A 20,187-nucleotide genomic window follows, 5' to 3' on the forward strand; every position below is an offset into this window, starting at 1 on the left:
TCGAGATACTTTCCCGTCATATTGAGGAAAACCACAAGTCAGTATATCTGGTGTAAAAGGGTAAAGTTGTCCCTGTGCTTAACTAATTAAGCACTAAGCCATGAAGGTGTATGGGGGAGTGGATGTATAGATCCATATTTTCTTGACCTCGGCTCAAGTTTGAGGTGAGTGGTCAGCTTCAATCCTCGGCCTCTTTACCTCGGTACCAATTGGATAGGAGGTTGGGTGGACTTTAGAATCGGTCTGGACGACGTGGAGAAGATAAAGTTCTTAACCCTACCGGGACTTGAACTGTGACCACTCGGTCGTCCAGCTTTAGGCAGTCGCTATACCGACTACGCCGTCCCTGCTCCGAGTATAGCTGGTGCATCGGTATTCGCACCCAATCACTTCCGAGATAAAGAGTCTAGGGGTTTACCGCTTCGGTAACCCGCTCGAAGTGTAGTCTAGCACGTCTTATCCAACGTTTCGGAGGGACTTTCTTGTTACTACGTTGCCCGTCATTCACAAAGAAGATGATTGAAGTTTTCATACTGTTTATTATGTCACGTGGTTGACTATACACGGGGTTTGGATTAGATTAACTAGATTTATTGGACACTTACACTCGTAAGTACAAATAACAAATGGTTTTACAAACAACTGCGACAGTCTCCCTGTTACACACTCCAAAGATTACTATAACTACATCACATATAAAGTCTTCTCAGTCTTCACTAGCCGTTGCTTGGTAGCAGCTTCCAGCGACGGACGTTCCCCTTCCTATGGGTCTCGAACTGCCCTCGGTCAGAGCTGCCAGCTTCTCATTTCTCTCAGCTAACTCGACTAACAACTCAAAGTCACTTTACGAGTGGTGGGTTACCGCCAATCAGTTCGTCTTGGCGCAGATTCCCTTGAGGATCACGATCATAGTTTTTTTTTTTTTTTTTGCAAACTGAACCCATGAGATCATAGTCCTTATGTAACAGCCTCTCTAACGAGAGGACGTGTTTGTCTCTTATGAATATGCTTCGCCTTTGTCCAGCGTACGTGTCGCACATACAGCACGTTGAAAATTCCTTCTTTCGCATGTATACAAGTCCTTCCTCAAGTCAGAGTTACGTTGCAACCGACGGTCAATCGGCCAGTCCCTCTTGATGTGAAGCCCCATACGGGGCCCAAGACCAGATTTTTATTACTGTCAGTTGTGGGTTTGCTTGTGTGGGGCTCCTCTGGCAAGAGAATGGGTCTGTCGCTTACAATTGCTGCTGGCCCTCGTCAGCGCAGTTCATGGGTCTAAGTCCCACGGGACTCATGACAATATTTTACTTTCTTAGATTCGAGACTTCCCAAAGCTGGACGACCAGGTCCCCGTATTTCTACGCTCGGGAACAGGGTGGTCCAGTTATACCCCCAGGCACTGGATTCCCTTTTCGCCGCCTCTTAAGACTCGCAGGGCTACAGTGGGGATATTCGAGCCCTACTCCACGCGGGGTCTAACAACTAAAAGTCAAAGAGTTACTGTACGACTAGCGGTTTACGAAAGTGAGTTCACTTTTGCGCCAAACCCCTTGAGAGTCACCATCAGAATTATTTTCAACTGAACGTTTGCTGTCATAGTCCTTACGTAACATCCTCTCTGACGAGAAGAAGGGTTTGCCTCTTATGAATATGCTTGGCCTTTTGTCAAGTTTACTTATCGCAAATATAACATGTTATTGAAAATTCTTGTTTTTGCGCATTATACAGGCCCCTTTCAGGACAGACTTTGCAGAGCACATCAAACCTATCTTACGTTTCTTATGCTACAACGGCAGCTTAATCACTTGAACGGTCGTAAGCTTCACCACCGCCAAGTTTAAGCCTCTTATACGAGATATTTTCTGCGTCTGGCTTCTTGTTGCTCTACACTGCGAACATGTTCATTCTCACGATTTTGTAAGTGGTAGCCCTCGTTCTATAGTCCGGGCACGGGCCGAACAGAGAACATCTCTTCCTTTGTTGCGTGCTCTGTCTTTGCCGGGAAAACGTGTCCACAGAGCTGGTACCTAGCAACGACTGTTGTACTGTCGCCTGTTTATGCAGCTGTTACTTGGCAATGTGTCTATATGTCACAATATTACTGTTTGATTTGCACGTAATTCGGCGATGTTGTATCTAGTGGTGAGATTCTGTAACCTTAAATGTTCTGTTAAAATCAGTAATTTGGAAGGTCGTGCCCACCTGCCAGACTGCTCTTGCTGTAATGCAGAAAGGAATAATATGAAAAAGGAAGGGTTGGGCCTTATTTGGAAAGGATTCATCGTGCGTAAACTGAAGACTACCGCTGGGTCTTCGACCTTGGCCCTCTAAAAAGCAGCGGTTGCTGTATAGAAGCGTACAGTTGCAAGCTGTAGCTGTACATTCCACTCTCACGGTGTGTTTTGTTTCTTATTATAAACAGCGATTATATCCCAAAACAGTATTGACCTATCAGTCGTAGTCGGTAAGCCACTCCCCTTGCTTGTCTGCTCATAAAATTGAGGTACTGTTCTGCGAGACGTCGGTAATAATGTTCCAGTATCGCATTCCATTTTCTGTGACGTAGGAACTGGTCTCAAAAATATACTAGTTGGATGAAATTCGTGTTACGAGTTAATAATTGTGTATATATGGGACAGACTGACAGAGATTCGAACATTGTACCTCGAGATAGGTATTGTCCCTATTTTTAGAATGGTGTGTCTGAACAGAATGCATGGTGGATTTGCTCGAGTCCAGTAGGTAAGATAAAGACTGTATAGTGTACATAGGTTGTAAGGAGGTCTGTAACAGGGAGGTCGGGGCTCGATTCCCGGCGCTACCAGATTTTCTGAGAAGTAGTGGGTCTGGAAGTGGGTCCACTCATACTCGTGAGGATGACTGAGGAGCTATTTTAAGGAAATGGCGGCTCCGATCTAGAAAACCGAAATTAACGGCCGTGGGGATTCGTTGCTCTGGCCACGCAACATCCTCTATCAGCTAAAGTTAGTACTAACTTCGCCGACAAGCGGCGGTCGCTCGGTCGGTATAATTCGCTTGCGGACTATATAACATGGGCCTCCCTCACAGAACGCAGCTGTCACCACTGTCCTCTGTTGCTTGACACACTTCTCCTTACGCGGAACTCTGTGCCCAGGTTTCTGGTGTGAGTACCAAATTTCGTGGACGCACTGTAGTTCATATAGTTATCTTGTCGGGTCCGTACCTGAGACAACCGCTGACTGCCGTTGTCGTCTAAAAACAACATTATTCTTTCATCTTCACGCAACGATTGCGCCGCCTTTCACTCGGCCTGATGTAAAGCCCTACCTGATGAAGGCACGTCTTTAAAGACATTATTACTCTTTATTCGAAGTTAATCACTTGCAAAGCAAATCCTGTCTTCTGCTGAGACTGGTTTGAAAAATGCGAGGGACTGGGGGTTTGCTTCGATCACTCTTTTCATTCTGTGACATTGAAGGTTAATGGGATTTCCTCGTGATTATGTGCTTTTACATTATACAATTTAGGTCCTCTTCAGCAAGCAAAACAAAACACGTGATACGGAGGTGACGCGTAGTGTAACTGGATTTGTTTTCTTCCTCAGTTGAAAGTAGAGATCCACGTTTTCTTGACCTCAGCATTTGTTGGAGGTGAATGGTCAGCTTCACGCCCCTCCGCTTTACCCCTGGGGAAAGAGACCCCGGTACCCATTGGATAGACTGGGTGTGGCCCAGAGCCGGTCTAGACGCCGTGGAGAGAAGAAAATTCTTGACCCTACCGAGACTCGAACTCCGACCCCTCGGTCGTCCATCCCATAGCCTATCACTATACCAACTTCGCAGTCTCAGTTCTACCCCCCCCTCCATACGCCTCCATGGGGTAGTGCTTAATTGGTTAAGAACAGGGACGACTTTACATTTTACCGTTATCTCAGGCGAGGCCTCATTCAGTATACCAAAAACTCGGCAGTTCCAAGAATAACAGCAATATTGAGTTGATGCAGTACACTGTTACGTCTGCTGCAGTGGTAATCATGGAGAAATTAAACAGTAGCATCAAAATATTGCCTTGCAGAAGTGAGCCGTTAGGGTTCTAGGTAATTTTAAACCTGTATTAAATTACAATAGCGTTTGTGAATTTAAATGTCACGTCATACATGGTAACTAGACAAACAAGTGTGAAGTAAACAACACTTCTAAGGTTCCATAATGTAATATACAGATTTACCAAAAGCGTTCATAAACTTAGATACATGAACAATGATCGCTGTGTTATTTCCCGCAGATGGATTGTGTTGAGTTCGGCTTGTAAGTGCAGCAGAATAGGAGTTAGCTCTGTTGGTCGGGCCCAAAAATGAATAATGAAATACAAACTAATGAAGCTGGCGTTAAATTTTTGTCTGAACTGCCGCAGATGGATATTGTTCTTGTGTTTGTCTTGTATGTCTTGCCTATGTTCATTGTTGTGTATGGACACAGGGAGGCAGAGTTCGGTCTCCGAAACGTTTTATATGACAATAAAACTATAGCTAATGTCGAAAGGCTCCATCAGTGTCGTGTAAGCCTCGTATCAGATTTCAGAAAAATCCTTAAGTCGGTTTATGGAAAACGAGAATAGTCCATATGTGGTCTTACGTAAACGGTGCATTGTTGTGTTAGTATGGCTGCAAAAATGGAACCGTTTACCAACTTTTGTTGGAAGTACTCTATATCGAATTTAAAAACATTTTCACCAGACTGTTAGGGACAGATACTAGGTAAGAGTTAGACATCACTTTCACATAAAACGTTCTTTATACAGCGTCCGAACTGCTAACGCTATTTTAGCCTACTATCCTTTTTAAATAAAAAATAAAAAGGAGGCTTCTGAGATCAACTTGCTGTAGGTGTCTCCCCTATTGTTGCTAGTACATACGAGGGAGAGGTAGTGAATATGTCACAAATGGATATAAAACCTAAAACATATGATATTCGAACATGGAAGGGAAACATTCATTTCTCGATATATCCTCCACCAACATTAATACATTTGCCCCATCGCTTTACCAGTACGTCGAAACCCGCAGAATAGAAGTCTTTTGACATTCGTCTCATCCGTTTCAACTTCTTCGTCATCAGCGAAACGTTTGCCACAGGAAACATTTCGGTATGAATATCTTTGCATTGAGTCCTTCTGCGCACAATAAAAACGCACGACAGGACAGTGCTCTTAGGTAGTAAATTCCTCGAACACGGTCGCCATTTTGACTACTGAAACCAGCATCTGAACATGCGCGTGCGCGTCTGCTACGTAGACTTTTTTATTGCGGGACAACTTATTGTAGGCGTAGGCAATGGCCATCCGGCCTGCTGCGTAGGCTGCCATGAAGCTGCTGCTGGTGCTGCTACCTAGTGATACACTTAGAAAACTTATTGCTTCCGTTACAGGCATTTTGATTCCGTTTGTGACCTATTTATCTACTGTCCCTCTTATTATGAAATCGCCTTGTTAATAAATGTTGTATCCGTGGTTGGTGTTGTTCACCCACCGCCAGCAAGAAGTCAGTTGCCTGCACTAACGTGTGTGTGTCTTGTTTTCAGCAGGTGAGTGGTGTGTTCAGATTCACACATGGACGTTGACGTCTGCCATTGCACGGAGAAGTGGGGTGTGTTTAAGGTATGTGAGTGGTGGTACATGTAACGTGGGTGGGTCCTGCAAAGAAACGTTTTGGACTAGTTTTCCCATTCCTGCCTGAATTTTTGCAGCTGTGTTTTCACGGTATTTTTGTAGTGTTTGCAAAACCAAAACATAACACGAATGGAAGGGACGATTTGCCTGTCTTCCTCACAATGTCTCTTCCGCTTTCTGCGTCTTCTGCAAACAATTCCTTCGCCTGAGGACCTCAGTTTGTAAGAGAATGAGCGACTTAAGGTAATATACGAATATAAAAGTTTCTGTTTAGGAAATCCTGACCACCAGTGATAGTTCTTATAAACCGGATCATATGATAAGTGACCGAAAATGTGGCAACCAGACATTTTTTGACCGGAAAGATATAATTTTTGGACAGTCACACAACAAATAATCAGAAACAAACAAAATAGACAGTACTGTGTCAGTATTTGTTTTTATTCGTTGTTGGTGGTATCGCTACATGTTTCGACCCCCTTCTTGGCTCATCTTCAGGCGTACACGAATACTGTTTAGCTTCTGAATTGCGTCATTAATCAGTATGCATTCATATTGTGTCTGTATCATTATGCTGTACTCACAGTTATATCCTAATTTTAAAATGTGGTTCAAATATAGTTGAAACTAGACATTACATGTGATATTAAATGGGTAAAAATTAAAATTATAATTAAAATGGCTAGTAAGGTGTTTACAGCCAGTTTTTCAAATTACATTTAAGCCTTCTGCCTACTACATACCGTATGTGTGTTGTTTGTTGTTCCACTGTGGTAGTGATATTGTGTATCTGCCTTCAGACTATAAGTCGTGTTGAGTTTTTTTTTTAGGTGCCACGTATTGAACGTGTGAAGGCTGAGCACGTTCGGGGTGTCCCACTGGGGTTGTTTATACGTGGACTGGGGTGTTCGAATTTGATGTTATGTATATATGCAGGTCCCCGTGGTGAATGTTATTGCTGTGCTGTAGCTGTTTTGTCTGTTGGTCACCTGGAGAAGGTGATGCATTAACATCTCTTGTCATCTCCCCACGCCATGCGACATAAATTTGTTCCTGCTTCTGCTGTTTGCAATAAACGCACAAGTGAGGCTAAAAATTTTTGATGGGAAACGTCAAAATTAAAAGAAAGTTAAGCCCCGTTTTTAAGGCACAAATTATCTTCATCCTCTCGATCATAGGTTCGAATTCCAGTCAGGTCGTGGATGTGTCTGTGCTGTCCTGTGTAGGTAGCAGCCTTGCGATTTGTCGATCCACCGTCTCGAGAGCCCTACCAATTATGCATCCATCCCATTCCCTACTTTCCGCCATCCATTTACAGTCCTTTGTAAACCCAGCCCACTTTTTTTTCAGTTTCTTACTCCTGTGCACAGTCGGTAGGGCTCCTTGGATGGGGATCAACCCGTTGCAAGGCCACTACCTCCACATAGAATAAAGACGCACAGACATCAATTCTTAGAGTGGAATTCGAACCCACGATCCCAGTGTTCGAGCGGGCCTCAGACCCCGCGACCACTGTGATCAGCACCAATTATCAATACGGCCCATAATTTCAGAAGTTAATTTTGAATTGTAATTGGCCGAAGGAATCCAGTAAACGTTAAGAAAGAGTAATGGTAGATTAAGTGTTATGTTGAGTTTCCATGGAAGATGTGTGCTGTTTCCATGGTGCCGCAAGTGATCGAGTAAGACTGCCAGAACTGCACATTCGAAGATAATTTTGAGGTGGCCCCAGAACTGCACATTCGAAGATAATTTTGAGGTGGCCACTGGCTACCAGGCAACCGTGAACATGAACATGGGTTTTCGGACCTTGGTTGGGAAACGAGCCTGATAAGCAGTTTCTGTTACGTGCGCTTGGAGAAGTATCCAGTTGGCGAAGCCCACTGGCCACATTTAAGAAAGTGATGAGATAATTTCCAGTTTGGTATATCCGAACCAGGACGAATGCTTATAGGGCGATAAAGCGATCTGGTGGTTAAGAAAACGTGTCGCTGTGAGATCTAGCCGTTAGCACCCTCGCAGGACGGAAAATCAGTGCAGCTGCACGTGATACAACGCCATTTATATTTATGAACATTAGAAATGAACAATTTTATTTCCAGTTAATAGCAAAAACAGTTCAAATATTGTAGCTGCACTTCTCAAATTTCGAACGAAGAAAAGCGCTGGAAACAACGGTTGTAAAAACATTGCATGTTTAGAGGAAATTAGTACTATTTCGAATTTGGACCGCAAAATGGCTTACCGTTGTTTTCCTGAAGGTACCACCACTGCAGTTTATTCAGAGGTTGGTCTCCATGATTTAATGAAATTTAATCGGAATCATTAGAGCCGTCTTCGAGAAGGTAGCCATTTTGTATTTTGGGGCCCATTTGAGGGGTACCTGCGCTTCGAGAAGGAATTCTCATTAAGCGGGCACCTATCTGTGATGGATAAGCATTAAAAATACTAAACTAACGTTTGAGGCGTGCGTGGTTACGTGTGTATATGCATACGTCATCGCCGTAACCACTCTTTCATATTCAGAGACTCTGAAAACGCGTAAACCCATGAGAATATCGAGCCATAATGCTGCTGGAAGGTTAGGTCAATTGAAAAATCCGACGACCTCATTGGGAATCTAATCCGCCACCTGTTGGCTTGTAGCACGGCGTGCCCCCTTACAGACGTACTATATTAAAAAAATTAAAAAAGTGAATGTAATTTTTCAGTGAAACAGCTTTGTGTTTTAAAAATTCCAAACGTAATGACTGAGAGTCTTCTGTATTATCTGTTAACAGTATACAGGCAGCGGATGTAACCCGATAAAATTATGTAGCTGAAATCGTTGCAACTTTTCTGTCGGTCGGTTGTGCAAATTCCTGCTGGCCCTCGTGAGCACAATGATTCTTAGTTGCGGATCCCGTGTGACCCATGGCCGTATTTTTCTGTATCACGACCCTTTGCCTCTGGTCCTCTCGATCACAGTTATTCTTGGATTTCGGGTCCCGTTGGGATTCACGTCCAAATTTTTGTTGTCGCCAGCACAGTCATTCTGCCTGCCTTTAATATTTCCCACCGTGGACCTAATAGGGGGCACCCAACGATGTTACCAAAATTTACACGAAAAAAAAAGAGAAGGTAAAGCTGTCCCTGTAACAGGCCGTGGAGGCCTATAGGTTGTGAGACGTCGAGGCTCCCACATTTTCTAAAGAATCGGCTCGCCGATGGCGAGGTTATCAGCCTTATGCGCCGGCCGTCCTGAAGATTCCTGGTACTCATTTCTGTTAGACGCTGAATCGACCCCAGGGCCATAGTGCGGCATGAAGGATTAGGTCAGTTGTAAAATGAAATGACCTCATCGGGAAGCGAATTTGGGACCTTCCGGCTTGTAGCATAGTGCCCCCAATTTAGGCGGTACACTTGGCAATATGTACGATAGCGACAGCCGTTTTGGACGCAATTCGAAACCTCTTGAACTTGACTGGACTTTATGTTATTCTTCCTCCAAAGTTTTAATTACTGTGTAGTCTGGTACTGATACCCTGACCCAAAGAATGGGTACGAGGTTGTAATGTACATAGATAGGTCACTGAGGTGTAAGAGTTGTCTCTGTGCTTATAATCATTTAAGCACTACGCCATGAAGACGTATGAGGGAGTAGATGTATAGATCCGCGTATTCTTGTCTCTGGCACTATAGTCCATTCGCGGAGACGAGAGAGTCCTCGTAAACAAATGCATGCGGTATATCCTTTGGTCTTTGAATGAAATCATGCAGCGATCACGTGATGGGTGTACCGCTGCAGGGGCGTCCAAAGTTCACTCTTCAGTCTGAATGCAGGTTAACGTGCGTCCGAATGCAGTGAGTACACTGAAGTAACTGCGCGCTTTGTCCACTCATTGCTGTCAGCTGTGGCGACTCGGGGCTTGCTTTGTTTACGCTGTCTCGTCTCCGCGAATGGACTATAGTTGGAGGTGAGTGGTCAGCAAGTCAAGGTCAAGGTCATGTTACAACTGACGGTCGGTCAGTCTGTCTGTCTTGGTGTCGAGCCCCAGCTGGGGCTCATGACCAGATATTTCTTTTGAATGAAAGTTACTGTCTTGTCTATGTGTAGCGCCCTCTCTGACGAGAGGTCGGGTCTGTCATTTGTCAGTCAGTCTGTAGTACTAAGTCCACTGTCTGTATTTACACATATTTATAATACACTTATTTCTTATTTAAATGTACATATATACACGGCCTCCGTCAGTCCAGGCTAGGTACAGCAGATTATGCCCTTTTTATAAATAAGTGGTCAGCTTTATGGGCCGGCCACTTTACTCCTGGAAGATCCCCCGTTGCCCATTGGATAGGCCCCAAAACCGGTCTGGGTGACGTGGAGAGAAAATAAGTCTTGCCTCTGCTGGGGCTCAACTCCAGCCCTTAGCCACTCTATACCAAATGCGCTATTCCCACTTCCACTTGTACAGCCATTAATTGTTGTGAGATATGAGGTTCTTGCAGCGCAAACTACAGACGTTGTTGTGCTGTGACACCGTGTGTCTTGCAGAGAGAGGAGTCTGGAATCTTCTATCTCCTCCTCCAGAGCAGAAGGCGTACGGTAACAGTCTACCAGATTACTGATTATTGTTTATCTTTATAAGTAATTTACTCCCGTTTTCCGCGAAGGATTCATTGAATATAAATTCACATCGTTTTGTTCTTTATCTCGCTGTTGCACGGAGCTCCGGCTGACGAGAGGTAGACAGTTCGCGAGAGACTGTCCCATTGTTGTTGTTCCGAAAAAGAACACTGGTCTTTTGTGGGCCAGGCTGGCGGAAAATGCGTAGCGGGGTGCCGGTAGCGCCGGTCTTGTTGGACAGCCAGTAACAGGAAGAGCAGAAATATCTGTCCTCCGGACTGCAATCTGGCTGGATGGGGTTCCTGTTCTACGAGTTCAAACCCCGCTCAGAGCGTGGACATGTTCGCACCGGTAATTATGAATTAAAATTCCCATTTTTATGACCTTGCTCCTACTAATGAGATACAAGCCCGTACACACACAAAATAGGTCTGTCACAGGGGGGAAACTGAAGAATAGTGTGATGGATAGACCCAGTACTAGGGCAATGGCTCGATAAAAAATAGCCCGTTGCTAGGTATTGCGTACAACACGCGATAATAGACGTCCATTGCTAGGCAAGGGACTTTTTTTCTGTGAAGTCCGCCCCGAGGCTATATAACTGGCCACTCTGGCTCCAGGAGTAGTGGAGTAGTCTAGTGCGGTCAGTGGTCGAGAGTTTCCAGTCGTAGATAGTGATTTGTGAACTGTTGTAACCAGTGTATAAAGGTCCAATAAATTCGATCATCGAATCAAAAACTAGTTTTATTAGTCACGCGGACCCCTAGTATACGGCAGCACTTTTGGGATAGAACACTGTGTAGTCCGTTGCAAGTCATCCGACATTTTGGAGAAACATAACGCCTCCATCTTCAGGTTGCAGGTTGCAAGCAGAGCACGCTTTCAGAGGACTTCGCGACGTTACATCCCAGAAGATTGTGTTCTTCATAACTATCGCAGTAAGAACCTCAAATCCTGCAGGCAGGAAATTAATTATATTCACCTTTTCGGTTCTCGAAAGTGGGGCCAGTTCACAATTGAGCATACGCACCAGTAGGAGCAGCCTCCTCTCCTTCCTGTGGGCGTCAGGTCACGTGAAGGCACAAATATCTGCACTCCAGGCTGACTTACAGGCTGGGGTTCTGAATCTTGGCTTCGAATCCAACTGAGATGGTGGATATCTCCCTGTGGTTTCGTTATACACCGTCAGTCTGAGCATGAAGCCATGATAAAAATATGAAGTTGTCCCAGTGTTTTATTAGTTTAAGTACCATACCATGAAGACATTGGGGAGTTGAGGCATAGCTTCACGCACCGGCCGCTTTACCCCTGGTGAAACATCTCCCGGTACCCATTGGATAGGAGGCTGAATGGATCCCAGAGCAGGTCTGGAAGCTGTGAGAATAATCTTGGACTGCCTGGAATCAAACCTGGGCTGTCCAGCCCGTCACTAAACCGACTGGGCTGTCGCTTCTCTCGAAGTGTGGAAATTTAGCCGCATTATTTTTTGGTATCTGGATTGTTATTCTGATGGGCGTATCAAGATATTACGTTGAAAGTTGATTTATTTTCTTGATCTGTCTCCCGAAGAACCCCGTCACGCCTCTTAGGTTGGGAACCACTACCGTAAGCTGAAGATACAACCTGTCATGTTTGTATGCCTATGCTTTGTAGCCTGTGAAGCGGCGAGGGAGACGCAGAGACAATTTGGAGAGGACACCAAGCCGACGGCCGGGCACTTCAGTTTCGAACATGGAAGTTACTCATGACCTAAGCATTGTTAACTAGCGCTGGTATTCATGAACGAGTTTATTGATTCGTGGTATGGTCGACAGATTTCTCTTTTGCCCACAGCGTCAAGACCGCCTTTGGAGCTCACCCAGCTTTCCTATCCTATGGGTATCGTGGACTATTTGCCCTGAGTTAAAGCGGCCGGGTTTGGAGCTGTCCACTCACCTGCTACTAGTGCCGAAGCAAAGAATGCTGAGCTGTAACAACCATCTTCCTACACCATCGTGAAGATAAAATCGTCATTGTGCTTAATCAGTTAAGACTGTCTCAGTGAAGACGTACTCTATGTGGAATGGAAGTATAGATCCATTCTTGACCTCGGCTCTAGACGGAGGTGAATGGTCAGTTTCATGCCTCCCGGTGCACGTTGGATACGAGGTTTAGTGGACCCCGGAGCCGGTCTGGACGGTATGGGGAAATGTCTTGCCCCTGCCGGGAATCGAAACCTGGCCGCCTAGCCCGTAGGCCGTCCCTATACCGACTGAGCTGTCCCGACCCAGGACAAGCCTATATCACCCTTTCCTCGCCCGATAGAAACACTTCCCCTCCAATGCAGTGACCAATGGTTAATGCCGCTTAGAAAAACTATCGCCGTTTATTGACTCGAGGAACACAGGAGGCCCAAGTACACTGTGCGGCCACGGTCTTCTTCAACATTTCTGTTAAAGGAGTTAGCTGGCTACACACAGTTCTTCATGTGCTTTACATTGCTCTATCCTTATTACAGTTCCGTATAAGCAGTGTGCTGTGTATTCCCATTGCTAGGCAACGACTCGGTAAAGTGGAAGCAAACGCGCGCAACAGTAGGATATCCATTTCCAGGCAGTGGGCAGTAAACAATAGATGCTGTGTTTTCTGCGTGGCCCGTGCAAAGTGGTTATGAAGAAGTGTTAAGCAGCATAAAGGGAAGTGGAGAGTCGAATTTCGGGACGCCAGCCTGCCTGGATGTGAGCTTCGAAGTAGGAGAATTGAATTGAGTCTTCAGAACTGTAAGCTGCAGAATAATGGCAAGAAGGGAATTATTCGGTGCAAAGAAGACTTCATATGTGTTTTGAAGTGACAGTGAGACTTATAAATCTGTTGCTAGGATACGACTAGTGAAGATTGACAACACTAGTGCGTATGTAACGGTGAACTGTCAAGTGTGTATATCAGCAATAGGGCTGTATTGCCTGTAGTCTGTGTGTATAACTCGCAATAAATTTCAGTGTGAATTCCCTTGGTGGCACGACAAATATCCAGACGATATTCGACCTCGTTCCACGTTTCTTGAAGCATGTTTAGTGCTACCGTAGCCAAATCGTCCCTTGTGCGGGCTTTCAGGTTTGAAGGTCGTTGAGCTTAACCTGGTAGACAATGTTCTTCACATAACCCCACACGAAAAAATTCAGTGGGGTTAAATCTGGCGACCCAGGAGGCCAAGCGATTGGTCCACCTCTGCCAGTTCATATCCCAGCCATCTCTCTGTCCAGGTGATTCCTAACATGGTGGCAGAAATGTGGCGGCGCCCCATCTTGTTGAGGATAATTTGAGGTGGTAATTGGGGGAACGCATGCAGCTGCAGCATGTCCAAACACGAACGTCCGGTCACAAACTTTTCCGAAAAGAAAAACGTTCCAATCGACTTGTCGCGCATTAAGCAGGTCCACACGTTCAATTTGGGGCTGCCTCTCTCCAACTCACATGTGACATGTGGATTTTGACTGCCCCATATCCTGCAGTTGTACCTGTTTACAACTCCACTGACATGGAACGTCGCCTCGTCCGAGAAGCACACTTGGCGGACGAAATCGGGTGACGCGTCAGTTCTTTCTAGCATGTCCACGGCGAAGTTTGTGCGCGCTACTTGGTCACTCGGTTTTAGTGCATGAATCATTTGAATCTTGTACCTCCTTAGGTGGAGCCTTTTGTGTAGCACATCGTGCACTATTGAACGTGGAATTTGTAAGTAATTGCAAACTAGTAGCACGAATTGATTTGCGCAGACTTCGCTGGAATGCCTCCCTAATGCGATTGACATTTTCTTCAGAGGTCCGTGTCTTTCCAGGAGGCTTTACACGCAGCAGCCTACCTGTAGTCCTCAGTTTGTTGTCCCAGAACCGAATGTTTTTCCGTGTAGGAGGTTGACGTCCATATTGCCTTCTGAAACGACGCTGGACAGCCGTAAGTGATTGCAACTCTGCTAGCTAGAACACGCATTGAACCTCTTCCTGTGGTGTCGACATCGTTACTGAGCTCGACGAAGGTCACCAGATGACGCATGCGCGTAAGCGGAGGATTCAAGAAAAACTTTCAGTTTTCCTTCCCGTTGACATAGACCGGATACATACATGTATGACAGTTTCCGAGATATATATATTTTTTTATTTTGGATAACTTTCATCCGGACATTCTGTATATGGAGACCATCTTCGCACATAAAACTGCATATGTGGTCTTATTTATGGTTTATTTAACGATGCTTTCAGTAGTTTAGACTACTCTCATCTGGGATGCAGACTGTTTTGATTCACATTTTCGTGGTTTTTATCAATTTCTCCAGGTAAATCCAGGACAAAGGCTTTTATCACATTAGGCCACGGTCGCTTCCTGCCACATCCCTGCCATTCGACGGTGTAGAGTCCGAGATACTGGCAGGGTCGTTAAATGAAACGCAATTACCCGACATCCTGGCCGAGATATAAGCCGAATACAGGCATACCTCGGAGGTATTGCAGGTTGCTGTTCGGATCACCGCAGTAAGGCGAGTCGCACGATTTTGCTGGTTTCCCCGTGCATATAAAAGTTTTGTTTACACTATACTGTAGTCTGTTTAGTGTGCAATAGCACTATGTCTAAAACAGTGTACGTACATACCTAATTAAAAATATTAAAAAAAATGCTAACCATCATCTGAGCTTCCAGAGAGACGTAATCTTTTTGCTGAGCGGGTGTCTTGCATTGATGTTGATGGCTACTGAAATATAGTTAAGCATCCTGTTGCACTATACACTTCTATATGTAATGATACAAATGCCATCGTGAATGCAACAATTTATTTGGTTGTAGTTCTTTGTCTTTTCTTCTTCTACACTACATGTTTCGGCCGTAATTGGTCATCATCAGGTGTATTTTTCACTACGTAGATCTCACTCTGCACACAATCCAAAATCTAAAACACCAGCCTGTCAGTTTTGTTTAAAATCTCGTCAACATACGTTCGTCAATTTGATTTTAGTATTCCAATTTAAAATTCAAAATTTAAAGTTTTAAATACCAGGGAAACCCGCTCTTGTCTACATGTGCTGCAGTGGCTATTTCTTGTTTTCAGCACCGTTCACGTATTGTTCTGTGCAGGCTCCCTCTGTGTGTGTCGCTGCTCATCTTTAATATGTTTGCATTCACGACGGCATTTGTATTATTACATATAGATGGCTACTGAAGATTGGGGTGGATGTGGCGATTTCTTAAAATAAGACAACGGTGATGTTTACGGAATCGATTGACTCTTTCACGAAAGTTTTCTCTGTAACATGCAGTGCTTTTTGATATCATTTTATCCACAATGGAACATCTTCGCGTATCACCATCAGATATAATATGATGAAAACGTTTGAAGCATTGGGAGAATTACCGAAATGTGACACAGGGACACGAAGTGAGCACTTGCAGCTGGTAAAATGGTGCCGATAGACTTCTAGACGCAGGGTTGGCACAAATCTTCAATTTGTAAAGAAAGAAGAAAAACGCGGTATGCCCACACCTCCCAAATTCACTGCTCCCGTATTGAATTTGTAAAGAAAGAAAGAAAGAAAGAAAGAAAAACGCGGTATGCCCACACCTCCCAAATTCACTGCTCCCGTATTCAATTTGTAAAGAAAGAAAGAAAGAAAGAAAAACGCGGTATGCCCACACCTCCCAAATTCACTGCTCCCGTATTCAATTTGTAAAGAAAGAAAGAAAGAAAGAAAGAAAAACGCGGTATGCCCACACCTCCCAAATTCACTGCTCCCGTATATTACCACTTTATCTGATAGCAGATTTGTGGCAAGTTCTTGGTTTCCCAATCGCTGTGTGTAAATTCGCGTAATGGGGGTGGAGTCCAGTTGGGTCCACTCGGCACGGCAGCCGCTGATTGGCCTATTGTACCTTCCCTGGGTGATTATGATGACGGAGAATTTGATGGAATGAAGATTGGCAGGGGAAACCGAAGTACTCTGTGAAAACCTGCCCCAGCGCCACTTTGTCCACCACACCCGGGATCGAACCCGGACCGCCACGGTGGGAAGCCAGGGACTAACCGCTTGAGCTATGGCGCGGCCTATCTCTGTGGGTAACTTAGGGAAAAACGCCATCTCGCGTTGTAGACCCTGATCATTATGCCGCTTGTTGGAAGCGTTGCTGTGACGAACATGCACCCATTTTATGATCTCCCTGTACTGAAAAGGCGTCTGCGGTTTCTAAGCTCCAATATTTTGTCAAAGATGTGTTTAGGTTCAAAGCCCCCGTGAAACGCTCGCTCTACCTGCTACCTACTTGTCAGGAAAACACCATGTTCGTTTTCAGAAATATTGGAACCTTACTTACAAATGAAACGGGATGAGACTTTTGTTTAAATATTACTGAACTTGCTGTATTGGCTTTAATAGATTTGTTTTCCATTCTTCAGTTGTGGCTCTGTAATTGAATACTTTAAAGTGTAAGGTCATGATAATGCTATTGTATTCTCTGGGATGTGACTTAATGTAGCTGGATAAAAGTTCACCGACGTTTCTAAGCGATTTACTGCCTACATTTTCAGGTTCAAAGGTATTATAGCATGTAGACCCATTGTTGGGCAACAACCGCGAGATGAACAGATATACGGCAGTCGTTGCCGAGTAACGACTTCGCAAACAAACATGTTCCCACGGCAACGATTGAACTGCAACAATGATGAACGGTGTTTTCTGTGCTCCCATGCCGATATGTTATAACCAGGACAGTTAGTGAGAGAGTGCAGTGCAGCAAAGTGAAGAGTTGGTTCTTGAGTTAGTGAGTTAGTCAGAGGTCTGCAGTTCAGTCGCTGTGAACTGTTGCTGTTAGAAACTGGTAGCTGAGGCACTGAGATAATTCGGGAACCTAGAGTAGGGGAAATGGCCGAAATTGCAGCCGTTGCCAAGCAACGACTAGTGGAGACTAACCGATTGAGAACACTGGTGCGTGCGTGCGCGCGCGCGCGCGTATGTATATATTTATAACAGTGAACTCTAAAGTGTAGTCAAGAATCGTGTGTTGAAGTGTGCAATAAATTGAGTCACCAATCGAAACTCCGTCTGTAGTCACTCGAAAATCATGAACGTGTGCTTAGCAAGCAACGAGCCGAAGAAAGCAGAATTGATTTACGAAAGGACATAAATGAGCCCTTACGTGCGCCTTTTTAAGGCCATTGCTACAAGTTTATTTCGCTTAGTGGGGGGTGGAGTCCAACTGGGTCCAATCGGCACGGCGGCCACTGATTGGCCTATTGTAGCATGCCCCGGCTGATTAAGATGATGGAGAATTTGGTGGAATGAAGACGGGCAAGGGAAACCGAAGTACTCTGAGAAAACCCGCTCTAGCGCCACTTTGTCAACCACAAATCCCACTTGACCAGACCCGGAATCGAACCCGGGCCGCCGCGGTGGGAAGCCAGCGACTAACCGCTTGAGCTATGGCGCGGCCTTGGGTACATGTTGAAGCTTGAGATACAACATTTCTTAACCAACATGCTGTTGGCTTATTGTTCGTTGCTTGCTTAGCGTGTCCTCTAATTGCATTTTCTGTCATGTTCCAATCACAGGGAAGAAGGAATTACAGTGAAATTATGAAATTACCCTTGAAAATTTTTTATTAGTTTCTTGGGATGGTTTGAGACAGTCCACTTGGTACGTCGGCCACTAATTGGCCTATTATACCAGCCCAGGGTAATAGATGATGACTAGTGTGGAGCAGTCGAATGAGAGTTGGCAGGGGAAACCTAAGTACTCGGAGAAAACCTGCCCCAGTGCCACTTTGTCCACCACGAATCCCACATGACCTGACCCGGGCCTCGGGGTCGTGCCATAGCTCAGGCGGTTAGTCGGCGGCTTCCCACAGCCGCGGCCCGGGTTCGAGCCCAGGTCAGGTCATGTGGGATTCGTGGTGGAGAGAGTGGCACTGGGGCATCTTTTCTCCAAGTACTTCGGTTTACCCCGCCAATCTTCATTCCACCAATTGCTCCACAATCACCCTCACCTATCATCTGGGGCTGGTACAATAGGTCAGAAGTGGCCGCAGTACAATTGACTTAGTCCCACCCCACTAACAAAATGGCACGGCCCTTTTCTTTGTATCTGGAAAAGTATTTGTAATGAAAATTAGAATAACACCTAAAAACTGAACCGCAATACGTGCGTATGGCTGCCGTGTGTATTGGCAAGAGTACGGAGGGAAATTTCACGTGTTTGGTGGACCTTCGCTGTTAGGTACGCTATGAAAAATATCAGCCGTTATCAGTAAACGTCGAGTAATTGGTTGAGAACACGAGGCTGTGTGCTCTAGTGAACTGTAAAGTTTAGAAATAGCGGTAGTGTTATAATTATTTGTTGTTACGACCTACAAATGGGCAATAAATCTATTCACCAATCCAAGTCCCGTCGGGCGTCACTCAGAATCGTGACTCTATTAAACATGAATGTTTCGATGTGGGAACATGGTAATTTTGAGTGTCAGATTTTTGGATGTTGCCCCAGTTTACCCCTCCAGCTCCATTATCGTTACTAAATTCTTGCAAACTCTCGCTCCCAGTTGGCTTGGAAATGTCTTCCCTATCTACTTCGGCGTTGAAATTTCCTAACAAAATGTTCGTATGATATTTACGGAATGTATCGAATAAACTTCGTGAAATGTGAAATGTTTTAAATATTTGGGTAGCTTGTTAACAGATGATGGAAGGTGTACTTGTGAAATTAAATCCAGGATTGCCATGGCAAAAGCTGCATTTAGCAAGAAGAAGAATCTTTTTACCAGCAAATTGGACTTAAATTTGAGGAAGAAACTAGTGAAATGCTACATTTGGAGCATAGCTCTGTATGGGGCTGAAACATGGACACTTAGGGCAGTAGATCAGAAACATCTGGAAAGTTTCGAAATGTGGTGTTGGAGAAGAATGGAGAAGATCAGTTGGACCGATTATGTGAGAAATGAAGAAGTGTTAATTAGAGTCAGTGAGCAGAGGAATATCCTACATGAAATAAGAAAACGGAAGGCTAATTGGATTGGTCATGTTTTACGCAGAAACTGCCTTCTAAAAGAAGCTATCGAAGGAAAGATAGATGGGCGGATAGAAGTGACAAGAAGACGTAAGAAGATGCTGGATGACCTTGGGGACAGAAGAGGATACTGTCATTTGAAGGAGAAAGCTCTAGATCGCATTAAGTGGAGGAATTGTTTTGAAAGAGACTGTGGACCTGTCGTCTTGACAGATTACTGATGATGATGATGATGATGCCTCGTAGAAGCTGTCCTTCATATCATCAGTTTTATCCTCTGTTGGGGCATGAACATTCGCATTAATTATTTTACAGTAGTGACATCTTGGTGATAAGTTCTGCCGTCTTAGCTGCTGAAATGATCTTCTTACGTACAGAAATTCCTGACCCTCATTGATGACTGTCATTCGCAGTCTCATGGAATAATTCATGAATGTATGCTAGTTCATTGCCACCTGTGTACCACGCGATGAAGAGTTCCTAGCACATCGGCCAACCCCGAAGCTAGGGCACCACCCCTTGTCGGCTGCCACGGACTGGTTTTTCAATATATTCGCAGCTACCCTCCAAATTTGGAGGCTGTCTCCACCCGCGGTAGCATAGTTGATTGGGGCATTACGCTACAAGCCGGAAGGTCCCTGGTTCGATTCCGAATGAAGTCATTGGATTTTTCAATTGACCTAATCCCTCCAGCCGCACTATGGCCCAGGAGTCGACTCAGCCTCTAACACAATGAGTACCAGGAATCTTCCTGGGGTGTAGAGGGCGGCCGGCGTGTACGGCTGACAACCTCACCACCATATTATATTTAAGCATCCTGTTGCACTCTACACGATAAATGATACAAATTCCGTCCTAAGTGCAAACAATATATATTTATATGTCTTTGATCTTGTTCTTTCTACACTACATGTT

The 20,187-nt window shown here is 44.9% G+C and overlaps 1 protein-coding gene across 2 annotated transcripts in view; it reads left to right on the top strand.

Annotated features, from left to right (window-relative positions):
• LOC111872136 (eyes absent homolog 2) overlaps window positions 1-20,187 on the top strand; it is a 539,307-nt gene that overhangs the window by 200,822 nt on the left and 318,298 nt on the right. The window contains exon 1 of one of the 2 annotated variants that reach the window (XM_023865725.2): window positions 5,575-5,637. The exons of the other annotated variant lie outside the window; for it this stretch is intronic. Coding sequence (XP_023721493.1) covers window positions 5,590-5,637 — 48 coding nt within the window. The 5' untranslated portion in view covers window positions 5,575-5,589. Of the gene's footprint in view, window positions 1-5,574; window positions 5,638-20,187 lie in introns of those variants that run through there. 2 annotated transcript variants of the gene reach the window in all.

Source organism: Cryptotermes secundus, unplaced genomic scaffold (assembly GCF_002891405.2).
Source record: "Cryptotermes secundus unplaced genomic scaffold, Csec_1.0 scaffold470, whole genome shotgun sequence".
In the NCBI taxonomy this organism is placed as follows: domain Eukaryota; kingdom Metazoa; phylum Arthropoda; class Insecta; order Blattodea; family Kalotermitidae; genus Cryptotermes; species Cryptotermes secundus.